The sequence below is a fragment of the Oryzias latipes genome, chromosome 4 (assembly GCF_053564925.1).
Source record: "Oryzias latipes strain Hd-rR chromosome 4, Olatipes_Hd-rR_3.1".
NCBI classification, from domain to species: Eukaryota; Metazoa; Chordata; class Actinopteri; order Beloniformes; family Adrianichthyidae; genus Oryzias; species Oryzias latipes.
In genome coordinates, this window is record NC_136240.1 from 11,472,419 (window position 1) to 11,494,044 (window position 21,626).

Sequence of the window (21,626 nt, forward strand, 5' to 3'; positions counted from 1 at the left end):
CTGTGTGAGCATGTGTTTACTATTGTTGCTTTGCCCTATAAAATGGGCCAAGAGGTTTGTTTGTATCAGAAAATAATTGAAGAAAACCACTAGAAATGTAACATGACTTATTGGAAATGCTTAGTTGGGTTTCTTTTCTTTCTTTCTTCTAAAGTAGTTACCTGACAGCCATGATTTATTCTTTTAAAATGAAGTAAAACAAAGAAAGAAAAAAATCGGATCTTGTTCTGTGTAGGTGGCAACCTTGAATTAAACGTAAAAATTGGACTCCAGAGTAATCTGAGGGCTTTTTTTCTGCAGGCGAAACTTTATACTTCATTACTAACTAGTACCTAATGCAACAGTAAACAAAACTATGTTTATTGATTATTGATGCATTTAGTAGCACCATGAATAAAAGAGGGAATGCAAGAAAAGCACTATATCTTTATGTTTTATAGTGTAAAACATTAAACAGAATGCAAAACGGGGAATTTTATATATTTTGTGAGCAAATGTTTATTGGTGACACCCCTTGTTTAAGGTTATTGGGAGCCAAAAAATGTAATCATTACCATTCTTAAGACAGCATTTGGAATAGAATCTAATAATGGTTTTACTTTCAGGTAAATAAAAAGCAACCAGTTAATCTGATTTCCGTTCTTTTTTTTTTATTTGACACTCGTCTCACATTTTCTCCTGAGAAATGCTAATGTTGTTTGGTGCTTCTTATCCACATAAGTAAACATGGTGGACATGCAGGCCTGCACATCGCATCAATTTACAAGCCCTCTGTGATTTTATTTACCCTCAAAGTAAACACGGCAATTGTAGGGAACGCCATGCTAAATCCTTTTGCTTGTCATTCTGTCAAACAATGTTAGCTAAAAAATCAAGAGGAAAGGTATATTTGTCTGAATCGAATGTATTTATACTTGTTTACTGTAGATTTATGGTTGTTCGAAACGATGTACATGTTTTGGTAAATAATGCATTCTAAAAGTAAATACCCAATGATGGCTTTTGTTAGTAATGCTCCAAATGTAGTATAATCCTGAAAACTGTATTTCCAACTTACCACTTTGCATGAGTAATTTAATGATGCATGTAAATAGAATGACAGATAAGAATGTATCTCCTGAAAAGTGCACATCTATAGGAAATTAAACAGCAAAGGAACTGAGTTTTCTTCTCTGAAATTAATCAATAATGTATGTTTTTTTTAATACATTTGACATGTTTCTGATATAATTAATTATCTTAAAATGTAAAAATGCTCACATTTAACAAGGGCTTTTGAGGATTTTCCAGTTTTGAATCTTAGAATTGATTTTTTTCTAGTTTCTTTCTATTTACAAAAAATGCTGAAAAAGCTTAAAAGTTTACATGTAAAGTAATATACAACATGAAAAAAGCAGCAGAATTGAATTCATATTTTACAAGTTCTTCACCAAAACATGCAACACCTGGCAGTTTTGGCAAGTGAACCAACAGAATGACTGAAAATCAAATTAATGGAGTAGTTTCATGGTCTGGTCAAAGTCCAGGCCGCAGAATCTCTATTGAGCCAAACGTTAATGAATGATCACACATGTTCATAGACCACAGCAACAAGAAAAGACCACCACTTCTTTAGGAACAATTCACATCATCATGCGGAAAATAAACTTTTCAAAAGGTAAATCATGTTTTGCATTTTTATTAGATAACTCTGCTTTCACAAGACGCACAAAGCAAAAGGGGGGAGGATGTGTTCTAACAAAGAGCAGTTTCTGTTGGAGAAGGGGGTGTTGGATATATATTGACAGGAATCTTGCATCAGTTTCTACCGGAGCCACATATTCTTTTTCTTTACACAAAAAATGTGATCAAAAAAACACAAAAAAAAGTCTTTATGAAGGCAGACGTTTTATGGGCAAATTCAGAAAACACAATTGGTGCCAAAGTTAAAATAGACATTTGGTTAAAACGTAGTTGATGTCGCTAACAGATGACTAATCTACTGTAGTCTGATTTACAAGTGTAATTTGAAGCAAAGTTTCCCGTCTACATCCTGTCACTGAATCATGTTGTTGCACAGCACGGAAAACACCTAATTTCAGGTTGATGACAAAATCTGTGAGGATGCAATAATATGCAGCTGCTGTCCCACAGGTTCAAACTCTGTTATTAGGGTATTAAAGGTTTTTGCTTTTTTGTTTTGCCTGTTTCAGTATAACGCATGAAGCTTTCTATATTTAAACAATTCCATCTCCTCTCAGCTTTACAAGCAAGGGCTCATGTGTCCCACATACTACATTACTGCTCTAATAACTTTTTCCCTGATTCAAGATCCAAGACCAACTTTATTAATCCCCGAAGGGAAATTTGTTTTTTTACACAATTAATTTCATGACATTGAGAAGAAATAATTAAAAAAGCAAATAGTTTCTAATCATTTTAATAAATGGGCTTAATGTTCCACTAAGCTTCAAAATTTAAACCAAAAAAATACAAAAATACATTTTGTAGACTCAAAGTTTGCAGAACATATGTCATGTTTAGAAATAAGATCTGTCTAGGAGCAGCTGTAAACTTGCGGATTGCTGCTTTCCACAGTTTTTGCTTTGCTGGAAAAAGAAGGAGTAAAATATATGGTGTGTCAGCTTTATTCGTACTGCTCTGCTGTAATTATGCTCCTCTGAATGGCCAATTAAAGTGAACAAATGTGCAGAAATGGCATGTATGTTTAGGTTTTTTTCCTGACTTCTTGTACAATAAAGATGGGTGCCACTCATTTGAACTTTGACTTCAAATTTTTTTATTTCCGAAATCCAGTTTTTTTCATAAAGGATCTTCAGGCTGCGCTCTGGATCCTGATTATAATGATGTGGGTCTACAGACTGTTCTCGACTTCTTATGCAGGGAATACCTTGAACAATAGTTGAAAAAAAGACTATGACTAACATGACAATCTTTATGATATTGTAATTGCTCTATTGGATGTTAATATTTATATCTTGTTCTTTTTCATCAGACATTATCAGATACTTTTTATTTCTTAAAATTTTTAGTGTGGCCCAATCTTTGGACCTCAGAAATCATTTTTGTTTCAATATTTTGGAAAGACTGAGTGACTATAAAGTTGATTTCAACACTATGTTTATATTTTGTGGAAAATGTTATGTGTAAAAAGCACAGCCAACTAAGTTGTAGAATTGAAGATTAATTGTTTGTGCGGAATCATCCTTCGGTACCGTAAAGGCTTGATTTTGGTGCATTTTTTTGATGCAGATAGATCCATTAAAGTGAGTCTGGGTCTTTTTAGGATGCTGCACAATGAACCATTGTTGCACTTCAAAGTGAACATGTGAAAAACACAATAACTGAGGAGAAGAAGCAGCTTTGTTCAGGGCATGGATCATTGTGGGCGACTTAAACATTGAAGTAAATCAAGAAATACTATATACTGCTCCATGCATAACCAGTGAATGTCTTAACTAAAAGACACCTGCAAAGATAGTGCCTGTCTAACCAGAACATTAACTCCGCTTCTATTTGTTTTCTTAGATTTCCATATAATTAGACCTCAGTTCTTACTATTTCCAGTTGAATCTACCTTTAAAAAATGAAAAATCGTATTGTAAATTGAACTTGTTGATGTTTAATTTCCCTAATTTATACAACGCATTCGTAAAATACATTCTTTATTTTTTTATTTTTTTTTTTTTACTTGTTCTGTCCAACAACTGAGCAAACAGATGAGCGCTGAAGGCCTTTTATGTTGGACAGGTTTTACTATTACAAAAAGGGGTTGTGAATCTTTGGATAGCCAGGGTGTAAATTTGTATGAACCCCTTTCTGTTTTTTTAATTATTTTTATTTATGTGTTGCATTTTGTGTTTTAAGTATATATACATATTATTTTTATTAAAGGGGTGGGAGAGGGGGGAAGTGTGTGTGTGTGTGTGGGGGGGGGGGGGTAGAAGAAAAGGAAATAAAGAGAGAGGGGGAGAAAGTGAGGGGTTACAATTACTTACAAGCCCATGAAATGAAGGGATTGTGTTTAAAAAATGCTTTAGTTTTTCACATTTTTATGCAATCTTTTTGTCCAACCCATGGAATTAAAGCTGAAAGTCGGCACTTCAATGGCATCTGAGTTGTTTTATTTAAAAAAATAAAAAAAATAAAAAAAAAAATAAAAAAAATAAAAAAAAAAAATAAAATAAAATTCACTGTGGTAATGTACAGAAATAAAATTAGAAAGAATGTGTCTCTGTCCAAATACTTATGGTCCTGACTGTACATTCTTAATCTCCAGAAATGGTTTCCATTTTCCTTGAAATCATTCCGGGAAGACTTAATTTACAAGGAAGTAGTACGTTTTGTTAAAACATGATATAGGAGGAAGGAGCAATAGATAAATACAGGGGAGTAAATTAAAACAAACTGAGCTGTAAATAAATACTGCAAATATAGAAAAGTAAACAGTTCTACATTTCCGCGTTTAAGTACCATTCAAAGTAAATGTACTTTTGGACATTTCTGATGTCAGATGGTGTTTCAGTTTATTCTACAGCAGTTTTTTTAAGATCCTATTCAAAGAATGATGTTTTTATTATGACCACATTTGCCTAAAAGATTTTCAAATATCTGTGCTATTTAAATTCACCCATATATTGAAAAAACAAGGAAACAAATGATCAAAATGTAAATGAAAGTTTACTTTCAACGAGTCTCACATGATTTTTCAGTACTGTTTACCTTTTTGCTCTAATTCAAATAATAAGTATTTGAGTGGCCTTTGTGTGACCCCTGGAATTGTAAAAGAGTGAAAAGTTCAGCAAGCGAGGGAACGGCTAATGAAGATCTTAATGTCTTTTTTTAAGAGACAGCCGGATGTTCCACCACACAACAAGCCATTAATAAAAAAAAATTTAAGTACCTATTAAGAAGTCTTGCATTCTCTGTAATTTGTTATCTTTGTCTATATATCAAATTTATTCATCCATTTTTTTCCTTCTTGCTCCAAAAGCAAAGATCACGGGAGGTTTTTCCTCAGCTTACACATCCTAGAACACACTTATTTTACTGTTCTATTACATGATAAAAGACGCATAAATAAGATGATCGTCTGATTGTTTTTTTTTTTTTATTGTTTTCAAAATTTGAACAATTTGAACACAAAAACATTTGAACAGTTTAAGCATCAAGTATCGAAAATATGTCAGCCCCCCCACACCACCCTTCAACTTAAGACAGCCATACAAGTAAAATAATTAAAAATAATAATAAAAAAGATTAAAACTAAGTAAAGACAAAAATTAAATAAAAAGGTATACAGGCAGTTAATACATACAAGGATGTGAACTTTTTTTTTTTCCACAGGTGTTACAGTCCACTGACCAGTTTGTTTATGAACAAGGCATTAAAGAAGATTGCTTAATGTTTTGTCCCTGTAAAAGTAGACCCTTCAAGTCGGCAGGCAGATGGTTTAAAAATGGAGACCATGTTGTGAGAAACATCTCCTCCCTTCCTTCCATAACTGCATGTCACCTCTCATGAGGAAGTGTACTGAACACCTCTCTGTACCAGAGAGTGACAGTGGGAGGGGACTCCTTTATCCAATGTATCAAGAGACATTTCCGAGCGATTAAAAGCAGTTTCTCCAGAAGCTTATGATGTGCAGTAGGAATCTGTAATTTCCTCGAGGGAAGGCCCAACAGGAAGACACCTGGATCCTTCTTGATTTTTAATTTGAAGATCTCACTGATCACAGATGAAATATGATTCCAGAATCTAGAACATTTTTCCTACATTCCCAAAAACAGTGAAAATATGTTCCTCTCTCCAAATTACATTTCAAGCACAAATGAGACAGAGAATGATTAATTTTGTGTAAAATAACAGGAGTTATGTGGCGTCTGTGGATTATTCTATACTGAGTCTCTCTTAGTCTGTTGCACGTGAACGTAGATTTAATCAAGCAGAGTGCTGTTTGCCAATCATCTTCTATATATTGAGAGTCTAAGTTTATTTCCCATTTACGGAAAATATCTGGAAGGAGGCATATGCCTGAAGAGTTAAGGAGAGAATGAAATGATCCAATCATGTGCCTCCTGTCTGTGCGATCCCCCAAGAACTTTTCTACAACATTAACAGCGGAGGTGGAAATAACATGAGAAGAAATAAAATGTCTCAGTTGGAGATATGCAAGAAAATGTTTTTGAGGAACATGAAATGTGGTTTGTAATTGTTGAAAGGACATACCAGTGTCGTTTTTAATTAAATTGCCAATTACATTAATTCCTAAATTACGCCAGGAGGAGAACACAGATGGGCCAACACCAGCAGGAAAATCAGGATTTTGAGTTATTGGGGAAAGCAAAGACTTAATTTTTGTCTTTCCCAGGTGTTTTAACACATCACGCCAAACTCTAATACCATTATAAATAATAGGATTTTTTCTAACAGTTAGTGGGATTTTGGCCACTTCACAGGTGATCAATCCCCAGGGAGAATGAGGAGAGCATGCCCATAAGTCAATGCAGTTCTCCCTGTTTAGATATGTATGTAGCCACAGCCAGTAATGATGGGCGTGGCAGGCCCAGTTATAGAAAATTATATTTGGTACTGAGAGACCACCCATATCGGGATGCAACTGCAAAATCTTAAGTTTCTGTCTTGGCTTCTTCCCGATCCATATAAAGTTGGTAAAGGCCTTTTCCAGATCTCTGTTAGTTTTCTTTGATATGTATAGAGGGAGCATCTGCAGAGGATACAAGAGACGTGGCAGAACATTCATTTTGATTAAACTAATTCGACCCAACATCAACAGTGGGAGTTTATGCCATCGCTGTAGATCCTTCTTTATCTGTGTGCAGATGGGGGAGAAGTTCAGTTTTAACATATCGTTCAGATCTGGGGACATTTTCACGCCGAGATACAGCAAACCGCCAACAGTCGATTTGAATGGGAAATCATTGGGAACGTCAGCCTTACTCAGGCCTCCCAACAGCATAGCTTCTGATTTTGCGAAATTAATTTTGTAACCAGATATAGAACTAAATTTGTTAAAGGCTTTTAGAGTAGAGGGAAGAGTAGAGGGGTGTTAGCTCACCTTTGCACTAATAGCTTGCAAGACTGAATGACTGAAATATTTCACACTAGTTGGTTTTAAGGCATAAGTATGAGTGTGAACACTATCTGTTTTGTGTACATGTCGACAGGTGGACATTTTTGCAGCTAGCAGGTGTGTTTATAACATTTGAGTGTGTGTGTGGACGGGCCCCGCCCTTTTTGTACTGCATTTGAACCTTACCATAATGATTAACAACCAGTAAACTTGTTGCTGTATGCTGCTTCATGGTCTTATCCCCCTTCCCCTCCTATTATCACCCCCTACCCCCCCTCTCTCTAGCGTCCCTCTCTCTTCTTCCCCTCTTTCCTTTTCCGTCCGGTCCAACACCAAAGATTTTCAGACATGTTTGAAATTAATAAAGTTTGGCCTCAATTACAAAAGGGGTTTATTCAGACATACCTTTGGTTTGTCTGAAGATTAATAACCCCTCTTGTTAAAGCAAAATATGTCCAACACAAGAGGCCCTCAGCTCTCATCTGTCTGCCCAGCTGTTGGACAGGACAAGTTAAAAAAAAAAAAAGAGTAGAGGGAATTGATTGTTTAAGTAATGTTAAGAATAGAATGATGTCATCAGCATACAAAGCAATCTTATGCTCCATGTTCCCCAGCGATATTCCCTTAACCTCAGCTTGCATGCGTATAGTTTCAGCTAGTGGCTCCAATGCTAAGGCAAAAATAAGTGGGCTAAGAGGACAACCTTGGCGCACGCCTCTCCCTAATGCAAAGGGTTCAGAGCAGCGACCATTAGTCAACACAGAGGCTGTAGGTGAATGGTATATGGCTTGTATCCATCTAAGAAAGCTACCCCCAAGTCCGAATCTATGGAGAACGTCAAAAAGATACTCCCACTCTATCCGATCAAAAGCTTTTTCAGCATCGAGAGAGACAGCCAGGGCTTTCTGCTTCCTTTCAGAGGAGAACTGTATAATATTCAGCAGCCTTCTCACATTGCTGTGGGACAACCGTCCCGGCACAAACCCTGACTGGTCTGGGTGAACAAGGGTTGGGAGAAAGTTCTGCAGCCTGCAAGCAAGAAGTTTAGAGAACACCTTACTGTCAACAGAAATAAGGCTGATGGGTCGATAAGACCCACATAAGTCAGCTGGTTTGTCTTTTTTTAAGATCACAGACACATGTGCATGACTTAATGTGGGGGGAAGGAAGCCTTTCTCAAATGAATCTACAAACATATCTGTTTGTGGACCAACCAGCATGTAACAAAATGTTTTATAAAATTCAGGTCCAAAGCCATCTGGTTCTGGAGCTTTGCCTCCCTTCAGTGCAGATATGGCCTCAGAGACTTCCTCTTTGCTTATGAATTATTTAGAATTTTTTTCTGTTCATCAGACAGAGTAGGAAATTTTATTTTGTCAAGAAAATCTGCTCTGTTGTCAGCAGAGGATTCACATTGAGAGCTCTAGAGGTCTTGGTAATATAATGTCATGATTTTGTTTATATCTGTGGACTTGTTTTGCCTCTTTCCATCCCTATCTGCAAGAGCAGGGATTATGTTGACTTCCATCTTACTTTGAGCCAGTCTCGCAAGCAACCTGCCAGGTTTATTCCCAGATTCAAATAATCTATGTTTAGCATAAAAAATTTGTGTCTGCGCTTTCTTTGTTAATAGATGGTTTAGGGCAGAGCGAGCTGCTTCCAGTTGCTTTGCTAAAGAGTCACTAGGATGCTGCCTGAACTGAACCTCCAGCCCTGCTATACTTTTTTCTAGGTCTAATTGTGATTTCAGAGCTTTCTTCTTCTGAGCTGATGTATATGATATGATTGACTTCCGTATGTATGCCTTACCAGATTCCCATAGTGTAGAAGGGCTTATCTCTGGAGTTTTATTACTTGCAATAAAACCTTCCCATTCTTTTGTAATATAATCTACAAAATCCTGGCTGCTCAATAAGGTTGGGTTTAGTCTCCAGCGTCTTCAGGCTGGGTCTAGGTAGGGAGGTGAGAGAACTATGCTAACCGGAGCATGATCAGATGAATTTAGTGCCAATTGTACAGTTTTTTATCCTGTCTAGAACAAATTGAGATGAAAAAAAAAAATAGTCTATCCGGGTGAAAACTTGATGTGGGATTGAAAAAAATTAGTAATCTTTATCTGTTGGATGCATAATTCGCCACACATCATGTAGGTTCAGGTCACTAAGAAATTCTAACATTTTCTCAGATTTCTCGAGGCGGTCTGAACGTGGGGGAGACATGTCTGCTTTTGGGTCTAATACACAATTGAAGTCACCTCCTAAAACTACATATGAGGATGAGAAGGATGTCAGGTCTGAGATAAGTTGAGGGAGAAAAGAAGGATCGTTAACATTAGGTGCATAAACACATCCAAAGACGACTTGCTCCCCATACAGGTGACCAGATAGGAGTATATAACGCCATTGGCTGTCTTTTACCTCTTTTTCAAAGGTGAAAGGTAAACTACGGTGAAGGAGAATAGCAACTCCTCTGCCTTTTGAATTAAAAGATGAATAAAACACCTGTCCCACCCAGCTTCTACTCAGTTTGACATGTTCTGTATCTGACAGATGAGTTTCCTGGAGCATGGCCATCTCACATTTCCCCTTGCTGAGAAAGGATAAGATTTTCTGGTGTTTGATAACATGGTTGATGCCTTTTACATTAAGTGAGATCATCTTTAAATCAGTCATCTGTTGCTGTTAGAGTTGCTGTTAGTTTTTAAGGAGTAATATTTAGCATTTTGAAAACCAACGGTTTCTTTCGTCTGATTTTTTGTTTGGTTTTTGATTAAAATGTCTCATCAGACTGGAAGTCTGTGGTGTTAGAAGTTGTTATTTAAATAAGTGGGATGTATACCCCCAAAACTTTGAAGAACCTACTATAAAATCCGGGAGCATAGTCAGTGGGATCAAAGGTTTTGCTCACCTGCAGCTTCTTGAGAGTAAAATGTAAATGGAATAAAAATGAATACAAATATAGAATAAAATATCTAACAAAATGTAACAAAAAAATGTATAGCGTATTCTACTTCACCAAAAACTGTTTTTTTTTTCTTTTAGGATTTCCTTGAAATGCATGATGCAAGCATTTAAAAGCGTTTAAAGGCTTTCCTATTTATTTTTTTGATGCTTAAGTTCAAAATACTTATGAGAGATACCTATTGCAAAAATCTTCAGTTTAAAGCAGAACATTGTTCAGAGCATCGCCAGTTAATGACTAAAATATTAAACTATTTGATTTATGTCCTACTATTCTGGTAAATTTGCTTGTCTATGATGCAAGAAGAGTGACTTTATCTATGCATTTCATCATTTCTGTGATGAGTTTGATAAATCAGTGTAAATTCTTTATTGCTTGAAATAAATACATAGATAAATCAAATTAAAAACTTTAATATACTTTCAAATCTTACTATTTTTCTGCAAAATATAGTACTGACACAAGAATGACTTGGTTTCCTTTAAATTGTGTTGATAGACACATTGGAAGAATTTGGGCAACAAAGTTTATTCAGGGTTTTTTTCTGAGTTTTTAACAAGTCATAAACAACAAATAGCTTATACGTTCGAAAATAAACTTTGTGTAAACAAACTGTGAATCTATGAGATAGTTAGACTGTCATTTTAAGGGTTAGCTTCCTACAAAATGTAGGCCAGTTATAAAAAGGGGGGGGGGGGGGGGGGGGGTTGGGAAATAGATGAGAAATATATTGAGGTATTGATATATTGAGGGGTAAATGAGGGTTATTACTTTGATAATTCTTCCCTTTAAAACCCATTTGGTAAGCAAAAGCTCCTAACGATATTTTCTGTTGTGTGAATCTTACTGCCATCTGGTGGAGTGAATATATTTGATTTTGGTTTTTTTGATTTATTTCAGCCATTGTAGTCAAGCAGTAAAGAATTTACACATACAGTAAACCCTTGTTTTTCGTGGGGGTTACGTTCCAAAAAGACCCCGTGATAGGCAAAATCCGTGAAGTACAAACCTTTATTTTTTTTAAACTATTATTAAACAATTAAATCCTCTATTATACATTGAAAAGAAAGAACAAACCAATTTGCAGGCTCAAGCATTTGTTTCACAAATAGAAGTACTTTAGAAACCTTTTTTTCAACAAATAACTCTGTACTGTACTGTCAAATAATAATTTTAATGAATGTGAACAGAAGGCTTCAAATCGCGGAGATTAGCCCCGCCCACCGCGACCCGAGTATTGGACTAAACGGGAGAAAATTTAAAAATGATTATGAAAAAAATACAAAGTACAGTTGGACAAATAGTGACTCAGGTGTATTTCACTGCTCTACAGACTGAGCCGCTGCATCCTGACTCCGCTCTGCAGTGTTTTCTTCTGTTGAAGCCCGCGGTGCAGCTGTGTTTGTTCGGGAGAAGAGCAGTTGTTGTCGCTCTTTTTTCTGCTTTGCAAAAAGATCCTTATACACCGACATGCCACCATCAAGAGAATTTGTACATAATAGTGAAAATTTGGCAAGCTGATTTACGTACGTGCACATATTAAACTGCAACGTTATTGACGCACAGGTTGAGAGGAAGCGGAGTGACTTTTTAGCCAATCAGAATGCAGAACACAATGCACGATGCAAATCCGTGAAGTAGCGAAACCGTGAAAAGCAAACCGCGTTATAGCAAGGGATCACTGTATTTATCAAACTCATTACAGAAATGTTGAAATGTATAGTTTAAAAAGACAGAAAATAAAACAAAACAAAAACGTCACTTAAATCACATTTTCTTAATTAAATACAGTGATCATTAACTAAAGTATAAGTAGAGTTTGATTTATTGCTTGAAAAGGAGTGGGAAGAAGCAAGCTTATATAATCCCACCCCTACTGAGTTAAATCATTTGATAGTTTTACAGTGTTTTAAATCCGGTTCTGATCAAATAAGATTCTCTTCAAGTAACAAAATCCAGTGCCTAGTAATGATAGATGATCTTCAGAAAATATTCATTCATGATTTCAGTAAACAGTAACGGTACCGATATGTAATAATCATTGATTATCATTAGAACACATGATCACAATGAACAATTAATTATTGCTACACATTGCAGATCAAGTTAACAAAATCAATAGCGTATTGATTGTAATTAAAACATTTCAGTAATCATTAATGCACATTACAATGTAATAGTCATTGGTTTTAATTAAAAGAGCTTTGATTATTTCACCACAATCAAGTTCACACATGTATTTGTGTTGGAATTATTCAAACACCTGTTGATCCTTAACTCCTCTTATCTTCATATCCTGAAATCAGAGTTTCTTTATACATTTTCTTGAATATTTGGATATTTGAACATTGTTTGAGCTCATTACTTAACCCGTTCCAAAGTTTAGTGCTACACGACTCACAGAAACTTTTCTCTGTGGTTCTTATCAGTTTGATCTTGAAGTTCCTACATCCCCTCAGTTTGTAACCACCTTCATTTTCTAGGAACTGTTTTTGGATATTGAATGGTAACGATTTCCCACTGGCTCTGTATAGAAGTTGCGCAGTGTAAACATCCACAAGGTCATGCAGTTTTAAAAGTCTAGATTGATAAAATAATTTGTTTGTATGATCAAGATATCCGGCTTTATGGACAATTCTGACGGCTCGTTTTTGAAGTAAAAAGAGAGGATGTAGTGAGCTCTTGTAATTATTCCCCCAAATTTCTATACAGTAGGTGAAAAATGGTAGTATTAAGGAGCAGTACAATAAATATCTACCGTTGTATTCTAATATATGTTTAGATTTATTTACGATTGAAATACTTTTGGAGACTTTAGTTTGTATGTATCCAGGAGCCAGTTTAGCTCGTGCTGGTTTGCAGCGCCTTCCGTCCGTGAAACCAGGGTTTGAATCCGGGCTGCTCCCTATTCCCTTCTCTGCTTCTGTGCCAGTCCCAAGCCCGGATAAATTGAGAGGGTTGCATCAGGAAGGGTATCCAGCGTAAAACATTGCCAAGTTAACCATGTGACTCATCCTCAACAGAGAGGTTGTTTCGCTGTGGCGACCCCTGATGGGAAAAAGCCAAAAGAAGAAGGAGTTTGTATGTGTCTGATGTGTGGCTTCCAACTTAGTTTGTCATCGATAAAAACCCATACGAATTTGATTTCTGTAACACTTTCAATTAACACATTATTTATTTCAATTGAGAGCTTTTTACACAAGCAAAAAGACTGGTATTACGGATAGATTTTTCCATTCCCTCTGTCTTTTAAGAGACTGTTCCACCGTCTCAAGGGAGGAAACTCATTTAGTTCTTACAGCTGTCAGGATATAAGGATAACCGGAGATCTCTGGCTTCCATCAGTTCTAATGGCTTCATCAAAAATTGAAAGGTTGAAATGTTTTCCGAGAAAATTAACTCACTCTCTCTGCTCAACAAATGAAATTTGTTATAATGCAACCTGAGATGCCAGTCAGAAGTCTAAAATGGGAATGGGAACAATGATATAAATGCAAACACAATAAAAGGTAAGTAAAAGCAAATGTATTTATATTTATTCATAATAAATCGGACTGTTTTGTGGCACAACGTTAAAATTAGGCATACATATGATAGATTTTGTTGTTTACAAAGCAGCTCCTATATCTGACTTGTCTTATTTTTTAAGCCTTGAATAATACATTTTTTCCCTCACTGCTAAAACATATGATTTCACTTCCTTAAATCTGTCTACTCTGCAAAAGTATTTGGATTCTAATTTATAAACAGCTTTTGGAAGTGCTATGTTGCTCACTGCATTCTGAAAAAATTTGTATTTAATTTTGTTCTTCTAAATAATAAACTTAAAGGTTTTTTATATGTTTGTCTGTAAAATGTTTTTAGAAATATTAGTTTTAATTCTGCTGTGACGACAACAGAAGCCTGCCGCTGGACCAGCAGCCAATCAGATTGAGCCATGTTTGGTTGCTAGACAACGGGTGTGCCAATAGGAGCTGTGTTTGGATTATATGCTGCTGTGTCTCGCGGACGATTCTTAGATGAGCTTGTTTTCAAGCATATTTTAAAATCAGCCCACAGCGTGAATAAAACTCTGAGGTAAGTGTTTTAAAATCTTGTTATTTAGTTGTGTATAAAGAAAAGGATTTGAAAATATTTATGTTTTAGCCGCTAAACTTGTTCCGGGTCATTCATCAGCTTCAATGACAGGCTATGATAATTTGGAGGTCTGAGGTCGGATTTGAATTTAGGAAATAAAAGTTGAAATCTAGGTGTGAATTCTCCAGATTTTTTTTAAAGTACTGCTTTTATCCCACTTTTAAACGCTTGTAGAGAAAGAGAAAGAAAAGCTAAAAGTTAGCTGTTTGTCTTGTAACTATTAAAAAAAAAGGCTTTGACTAAACTGCTATTACTAGTAAAATAATCCATTATATGTTCCCATCATTTTTCAAAGTGCGCTTGTTTTCACAATATATTTTTGTTTTCTTTCTTTATGTAAAATGAAAGTCTGAATAAAAATAAATAATAATAGTATTATTATTATATAATTTCATATTATAGCGTTTATCTCAGTTCCTGTCTTAATTTACTATTTACAGTACCCTCTAGTGTAATAAAAAATAGTAATTGTATACAATTATTTTGGCTGTCTAAATAATAACAAACTTGATTGAAAGAATTAATGTACTAATTCAAATTAAAACTGACATTAAAAACCACTTTAGACCAGACTGATTGGTTTAAATTAGTTTAGGAGTTAAAGGTTCAGACTAAGCCAGATCCTGGCTTGTTAAAGCCTTTGATCTGGGGAAGACCTGCCATCTGTTTTACCAGCCTGCATGTAAGCATCACTGACAGCTATTTAAACCTCTTCCGAATTGCATGTTAGCCTTTTGAAACTTTTAATTTTTGTGTGGGGAAACTGAATAATGTTGACTGTGGACATGTTTTGCTTATTGTACTCACATTTTCCTTTTAGGAGCTTGTTTCTATCTTTTTCTGCTAGCAGCACTAAACAAACTTCTGTGTGAGATTAAGCCATTCAGAGGATTACTGCTGAATGACAGAGCCTTTTAACAATGAGACACTACTGTACTCTATTTCTGAATACATCAACATAAAAACTCTTGAAGTTTAGAATATGCTTACACATTATAAACACACACACACACACACACACACTTTAATTGTTTGCTATCAAGTTTGCTGCATGGTTTTATCCACTCCACATGTTCTCCATGTGCTGTGTAATCCACAGTGGAAAATGGCTGTTGCTAATCTGACCTTCTATTTCAGGAGCACGTAGGAGGGTCTTGTTGTCAGATTCTGTCATCTGCACATGCAGTGCATGATCCAGACCCACAGCCTGGCGGCACGCAGCTTGTAATGATGCCTGAATCCTCCCTGGGTGAGTAAACATTTTTGATTTCTTTTGGATGCAGACAAATAGTGAACATGTGTTTGATTGGGTGACTATTCACCATAAGTAGTTTTAAATGCTTTAACGTGTTACATTTTTGTAAAATGAGAATTTTAGAGCATACATTTATTTTCTTTTAAACCAGTCAAGGATCATTATGGGATCTCTGTTAAATGTGGAGCACCCCTCTTGAGGCACTTTAACCAGTCCTCACTTCCACTGCACGGAAATACCAACGCACAAAGTGCCTTTTGCACGCAGCAAAATGTGCCGGAATGTTTGTCCCACATCAATCAGGTCAGTGTTCTTTTATGTTTTCTAGAAGTAATCTTGATTTCTTTCTACTTCTAAGTGTGTCCCACACAAGACAATGACTTCTTAGAAAAAATGTTGGTCTTTAAATAAAATCAAATAGCTAAGACAAGCTTTTATGGAACCTAATTTATGAATCCCTTTCTTACTTTAAAGGAGGTGTCATCACTCGGCCTCCGTACGATTTGGACGGAGTTGGATGAAAGCTCAGACCTGAATGTTGTGACAGTGCTGAACTGCATGCATGACCTGATTCAGCTGCACCGCAGGAGTCTCAGAACTCTGGAAAACATGGAAGTGGAGCAGCTAAAGTCCAGCAGCAAGTTGGACTACCTGCAGCTGTCTACCACCCGGCTAAAGGTATCTAAGTACATTTTGATGGAGGACACCTTGTGGTTGTATTTAGAAATAAATGTCTTAAAGATCCACTCCTAGATTTAGTTTCAAAGTGTTCCCAGTGGTCTTTTAATTATGAATATGCTGTTTGTAGCCAAAATAAAAAAAAACTGTGTAGGACATAGTTTCTGCAGAGCGGCAGGAGTTCATTAGAAATTTTGTCTCTGAGTTATGGGTGGGATCGAAGGCTGGAGCAACCCCACCCTCGCTTCACCTCCCAGTTGCTGAGATTCTCTGTTCACACTCTCTCCCACTAGCTTACAGCCACTCACAACCCCAACCTAACATTACCAGTGCTACAAAAATGGCGAGCAATATCGGAGAAATCCAGCTGTACAGTTTTGAGCCAGATGCCAGCTCGGATGCGGAAAACAAAGACTTATATAGATCGTATATAGACGTATATGGATCTATTTACTGCAAGTGGATGCATTGGAATGGAGCACTTTTGACCTACTGATTCCATTTTCTATGCACAAATGTGATTTTTTCAAACGCCATTTTTTTTATGTTGGCTCTTGATCCTAAATAATTTGAATAAAGAAATCCTTAGCTTACTTTGAGAAATACTCTACGCTTAATTTTTCTTTATATATTTCCTCCATCATCAGAAAAATGCCACAAGAACCACCACACATGGTATACCAATTTCATCGGAGTGTGTAAAGTTAGAATTGAGGCTTAAGAAAAATATGTCGGCATCTACAGCTTCAGTTTGATTCTTTGAAGTTGTCTTTCTTACAAAAACCTTTATTTCTTTAGAAAATAATGCCCAAACTAAATTTTTTAAGAGCTTGGATGATTTGTTTCATTGTCTTTTGCAGGAGCAGCTCGAATGTTCTAAAAGGGAAAATACAGGACTTCTCGAAAGAGAACGGCAGCTCCAGCAGAAAGTAAAAAGTTTGCAGAACTGCCTAAAAAATGAAAAAGAAGAGGTTAATATTTAGAGTTCTTATGTATGCAGAATTACTCCATGGTCCGATCCCAGCTTTTTCAATACCATAACTCTTCTGCAGATGCAAAAGCTTCAAAACATGATAGCAAGCCGTGCCACTCAGTACAACCATGACATGAAAAGGAAGGAGAGAGATTTGAACAAACTGAAGGAGCGATTGAGTCAGCTACTTGTTGATAAAAAGGAGAGAAAACAAGGTAAGACAGATATTTCTATGGCCATAGTTCTATAAAAATAAAACAGAAATTAACAATGTTTTGTGATGCCTACCCTTTAAATACAAGTGGTGGCTTGGTCAATAATCGTGAACCTGCAGCCCAAAAACTGTTTGCAGGGAGATTCAAGCTAATATTGGAGTTCTTTTACACATAGTTTCGATTTTATTTCTTTTCTGTCTCCTAGCCATTGATGTATTAAACAACATCGGAAGAGCTGATGGGAAGAGAAGTGTTTGGAAAACAGAGAAGACAGAGGCAAAGTAAGTATATTTGACTTGTGTGTTATTGTATTGGTAAAACTCAGTTAGCTTGACAATACAGGAGAAAGGATTGTCATTGAAAATGCTTCAGCAAAGCAGCCATGGAGTTTGAAATAAGTAACACCCACTTCTCTGACCCAGAAGTTATTTTTAGAAGAAGGAAAAATCATCCGAAGTCCATTGATCTTAAAAAAAGAGTGTGTGATTCAGTATAACTTTATAAATGTTAGATTATAAACCGAGAACATGTTTGTTGTCCCAAGGCACGAAGGGGAGATGTACAAGACTCTGCTGAGTGACTATGACGCCAGGCAGAGGGACCTCGTGTTGGAAAATGCAGAGTTAAGGAGAGTGCTGCACCAGGTGAAAAACGACATGGTGTCTCTACTCCGTCTAAAAAAACTGACCCAAAAAGGAGTCCAGAATGAACGCGACGGTACACAGGTTGTTCCCTCACTTTGTTTAAAAGCCTTGTGACTGCTCTCTTTAAATATGTCCTACTTGATATTAATTTGATGTATTTATGTACGTATTCACGTTCTCATTTCAGGCTAACTCTGAGGAAGAGCAGGAGGAGGAGGGGTTTGAGCCGGGTAAAGAGCTGTTTAGTGTTCATGCCAGTGAAAAACTGACCAACAGCATTCGCCTGCAGTGGAGAAGACTAAAGAGCCACGTTGAGCAGTTGGACAGCCAAGGTATTTCATCAGTGTTTGAATTTGACAACAGTATCATAAAAAAACAGTCATAAAACAGTCTTCTAAATAGTTTTCTTTCTTGTTTATTTCTATCAAAAATAAGAGGTACAACACTAGAATGTTTTTAACCCTTAGTAGTCCAAGGCCCCCTTCCTTTTTTTTAACTACTTTCTTCAAAACAGTTTTTTGTGTTAATGCTTTATATATTACACAAAGATTCCATAATGGACCATGAAACTGTCTAAAATTCTCTATTTCTAATGGCAAACTTTGTAATTTGTTTAAGAGCAAAAATGTAATGTGTGATTTGTAAAAGAAAAAAATTAACATAAAAGTGTATAAAAATCCCAAAACAGAGGTCAAAACAATGTGAAAAATGTACATAAACTAGGCAAAGCTCCACTAAACTTTATAGAATGTTCCAAGGATTTATACCAAAGGGTGTCACAATATGTCATACCTCTTATTTTTGATAGATAGATAGATAGATAGATAGATAGATAGATAGATAGATAGATAGATAGATAGATAGATAGATAGATAGATAGATAGATAGATAGATAGATAGATAGATAGATAGATAGATAGATAGATAGATAGATAGATAAGACTTTATTTATCCCACGATGGGGAAATTCTTTTGTCTGCAGCAGCAAAAGAGACATTCAAACAGCTAAGTAACATTCAGAGCAGTGAAACATTATAAAAGAACAGAAGAACATCTGTAACTTGCATGACGAAGAAAAATTAAATTAAAATTAAAATGACATTTTTTGTCGTAAACCAAAAATGTAGAATCTTTAATCTTTAGAATTTAAAATCCTTTTGAAACATTTTTGTTATGTTTGTATGCCATTCTAAACAGCCGATGTGATTGGGTCATCAACCATTGAGTTCAGAGATTAACCCTCAGGTTAATTTCACTCTGTGTATTGTTCACGAGTTGACTTGTCGTTATAAGAATACAAAAGTATACAAAGATCATATCGTCTATGTGCGCTTATGACTTTAAATAAACAAAGTGATAAAGGAAGGGAATTCTTTGCACTGTTTGTTTAGTATCCCTGGCTCAGGTGAATGCCGGGAAGAGCAGTGAGACGACTCCACGTGAAACTCAGGAGGAGGAAGTGGACAAACTAAAGCTGGAAATTCAAGAATATAAAGATTTAATTCAAACACAACAGCATCTCCTGCAGGTGAAACTGAGTTTAGCAACCCTTTCAATTGTTTGCTTCCTTACACTTTGCCATCAGTACAAAATTGTTTCCTCATTTAATTATTACTAAGATAGTCGGTTGCTGAATCATATGTTTGTGCAGCATCAGCTGAGCTCTTCCTGTGATGAGATCACATCCCTGCGGAACGACGGTTACATGCTTCAGGAGAAAGAACGCCTCAGAGGAGAATGGAAGACCCTGGAAGGGCAGAGGAGCATATTTGAAAGGGAAAGGAAGAACTTCACTGAAGCAGCTATCAGGCTGAGTCACGAGGTGTTTCTACACACATGGTCACAGGCCAGCAGAATTAACTACTGTAGCAATAAAGCTCAAAATGGGATGTTTACGCATGTGGATCCCAGGTCTCAAGAGGTTAATAATAAAAAAAAGTTTTATGCTATAAATACATTTAATAGTAAATATTTTATGTGTGCCAATCATTATTAATGCTTAGCTTATTTGCACAACTAAACATTGGTTTTCCCACCAGAGAAAGGCCTTTGAAGAAGATCGGGCAACTTGGCTGAAACACCAGTTTTTAAGTTTGAGTCCATGTGGAGACCCCAAGAAACTCATGCTCTCAAATCCTACAGGTGCGTCTTCTACAGGTGTGTGTCTCTTTCTTCAGAGGCCTGCCGTAGATAGGATCATTTAGTATCTATTCTAGTTTTCAATTTAGTATTTCTACTTCTACAGTCTCCTGAGGTAAAATCACACAAATCCCAAGACATAGACCAATTTACTGTCACATCAAATGTTATCAAAACTACATTAGAAACGTCTCTCACACAAACATGTTACTACAATTGGAAAAACAAACAGATAGAATCAACCAGCTATAAAACTCAAGAGTCTTTACAAACCATCTACCAAAACGCACTGAGTACTACTAATATCCTTTGATGTCATTTAAGTAGAGCAAAATTTTTGAGAGTCACTATATTTTTCTTTTTTGCAGGTGAAACTGAATTGAATCTACAGTTGACTCAAGAGAAACTCTCTGAATTTCTATCAGACTCTGCCTCTACACCAAAATACCGCTCGTCCAGTTCACTTTCAACAGTGGACCTACATCATGCACTTCACGCGACGCCAGAAAATCTGTAAACTGTCATTTTCTTGCAGTCATAAAATAATTACTTTCATATTATATATGCTAATGCAGTAATTTGCATTAAACCCCATACATTTTATTTTTTCTAAATCCAGTTTAATTAAACCAAAGGTAAAGACCACAAACACTGAAGAATCAAGAAACCTTTGGGAAGATTTTCCAATACTGCAGGAACTGTCGGAACCATGAGAAAAATCCCAGCCATCAATCATCCACACAGTACAAGAACAATTTTTACAAAGTTTCTTTCTTCCTTTTGAATTATTGTTACTTTTATTGTCCAAAACCTATTTATATTGGAAAATTGATTGGGAAATGCCAGTTATTTGAACATTGATGATAGTGAAAGCCATATGGATTCATTCAGTGTTACAGTTTCTTTATAATAGGTCAGTTTTACATGTATCTATTCATCATTGTGTTGCTGTGAAGCTTGTTTTAAAGTCATCTTTTCATAATATTTTAATATAGTATTTTTAAGAAGGTTTGCAGCAAAAATAACAGAGACGAGCTGTTTATCTGCTGCTCTTTCTGACTGATGGTGCCCGTTATGATGCCTAAGTTGAGACCTTTGATGTTTTTAAAGTTGATTGAAAAAAGCTAATTAGATGAGAGTATTTTAGAATGTGAGATTGTACTTACTTTTTTTAGTTCAGTAAAGCAGAAAAATAAGATGATGAGACTTTTGTTTTAGATCACAACTTACCGTAATTTGTTGTAGCATCCATTTGGTGAAGTTTTTAAGGCTGTATTGGTACTGTGTCAGTGTAAACATGAAGGAAGTAAACATGATTTTTTTTAAATAATTATTTTATGTATTTATTTTTTTCTTTTTCCATATCCTCCTCACATATTTATTAGGAGTAAATCTGGTTTTACAGACTTGAACTAGAAACAGTAAAGTGACGACAGATTATGCGTCCCTGAGAAACTGAAGCTGAGCCAAATATTGCTAAAATAAACATTACATCATGTTGGACAAATTACATTTTCAAATTATGAGCATA

General features: G+C 35.8%; 1 protein-coding gene across 5 annotated transcripts; it reads left to right on the plus strand.

The window, feature by feature from the left end:
- The first annotated feature begins 1,565 nt into the window (after window positions 1–1,565).
- On the plus strand, window positions 1,566–21,422 carry LOC101172889 (afadin- and alpha-actinin-binding protein-like). 5 transcript variants are annotated; one of them, XM_020702292.3, is made up of 14 exons: window positions 1,566–1,657; window positions 15,329–15,440; window positions 15,598–15,749; window positions 15,921–16,124; window positions 16,985–17,095; window positions 17,177–17,312; window positions 17,518–17,593; window positions 17,857–18,037; window positions 18,144–18,288; window positions 19,348–19,484; window positions 19,608–19,877; window positions 19,996–20,113; window positions 20,464–20,608; window positions 20,715–21,422. In XM_020702292.3, the coding sequence occupies exons 2-14, from the start codon at window positions 15,419–15,421 to the stop codon at window positions 20,806–20,808; spliced, it is 1,791 nt and encodes a 596-aa protein (XP_020557951.1). In that variant the 5' UTR covers window positions 1,566–1,657; window positions 15,329–15,418; the 3' UTR covers window positions 20,809–21,422. The 5 variants fall into 5 exon arrangements, with proteins under 5 accessions (XP_020557951.1, XP_011472185.1, XP_011472186.1 ...); XM_011473883.4 differs by lacking the exon at window positions 1,566–1,657 and adding an exon at window positions 13,997–14,131; XM_011473884.4 differs by lacking the exon at window positions 1,566–1,657 and adding an exon at window positions 13,997–14,131 and having other exon boundaries at window positions 19,996–20,098.
- Window positions 21,423–21,626: the final 204 nt, after the last annotated feature.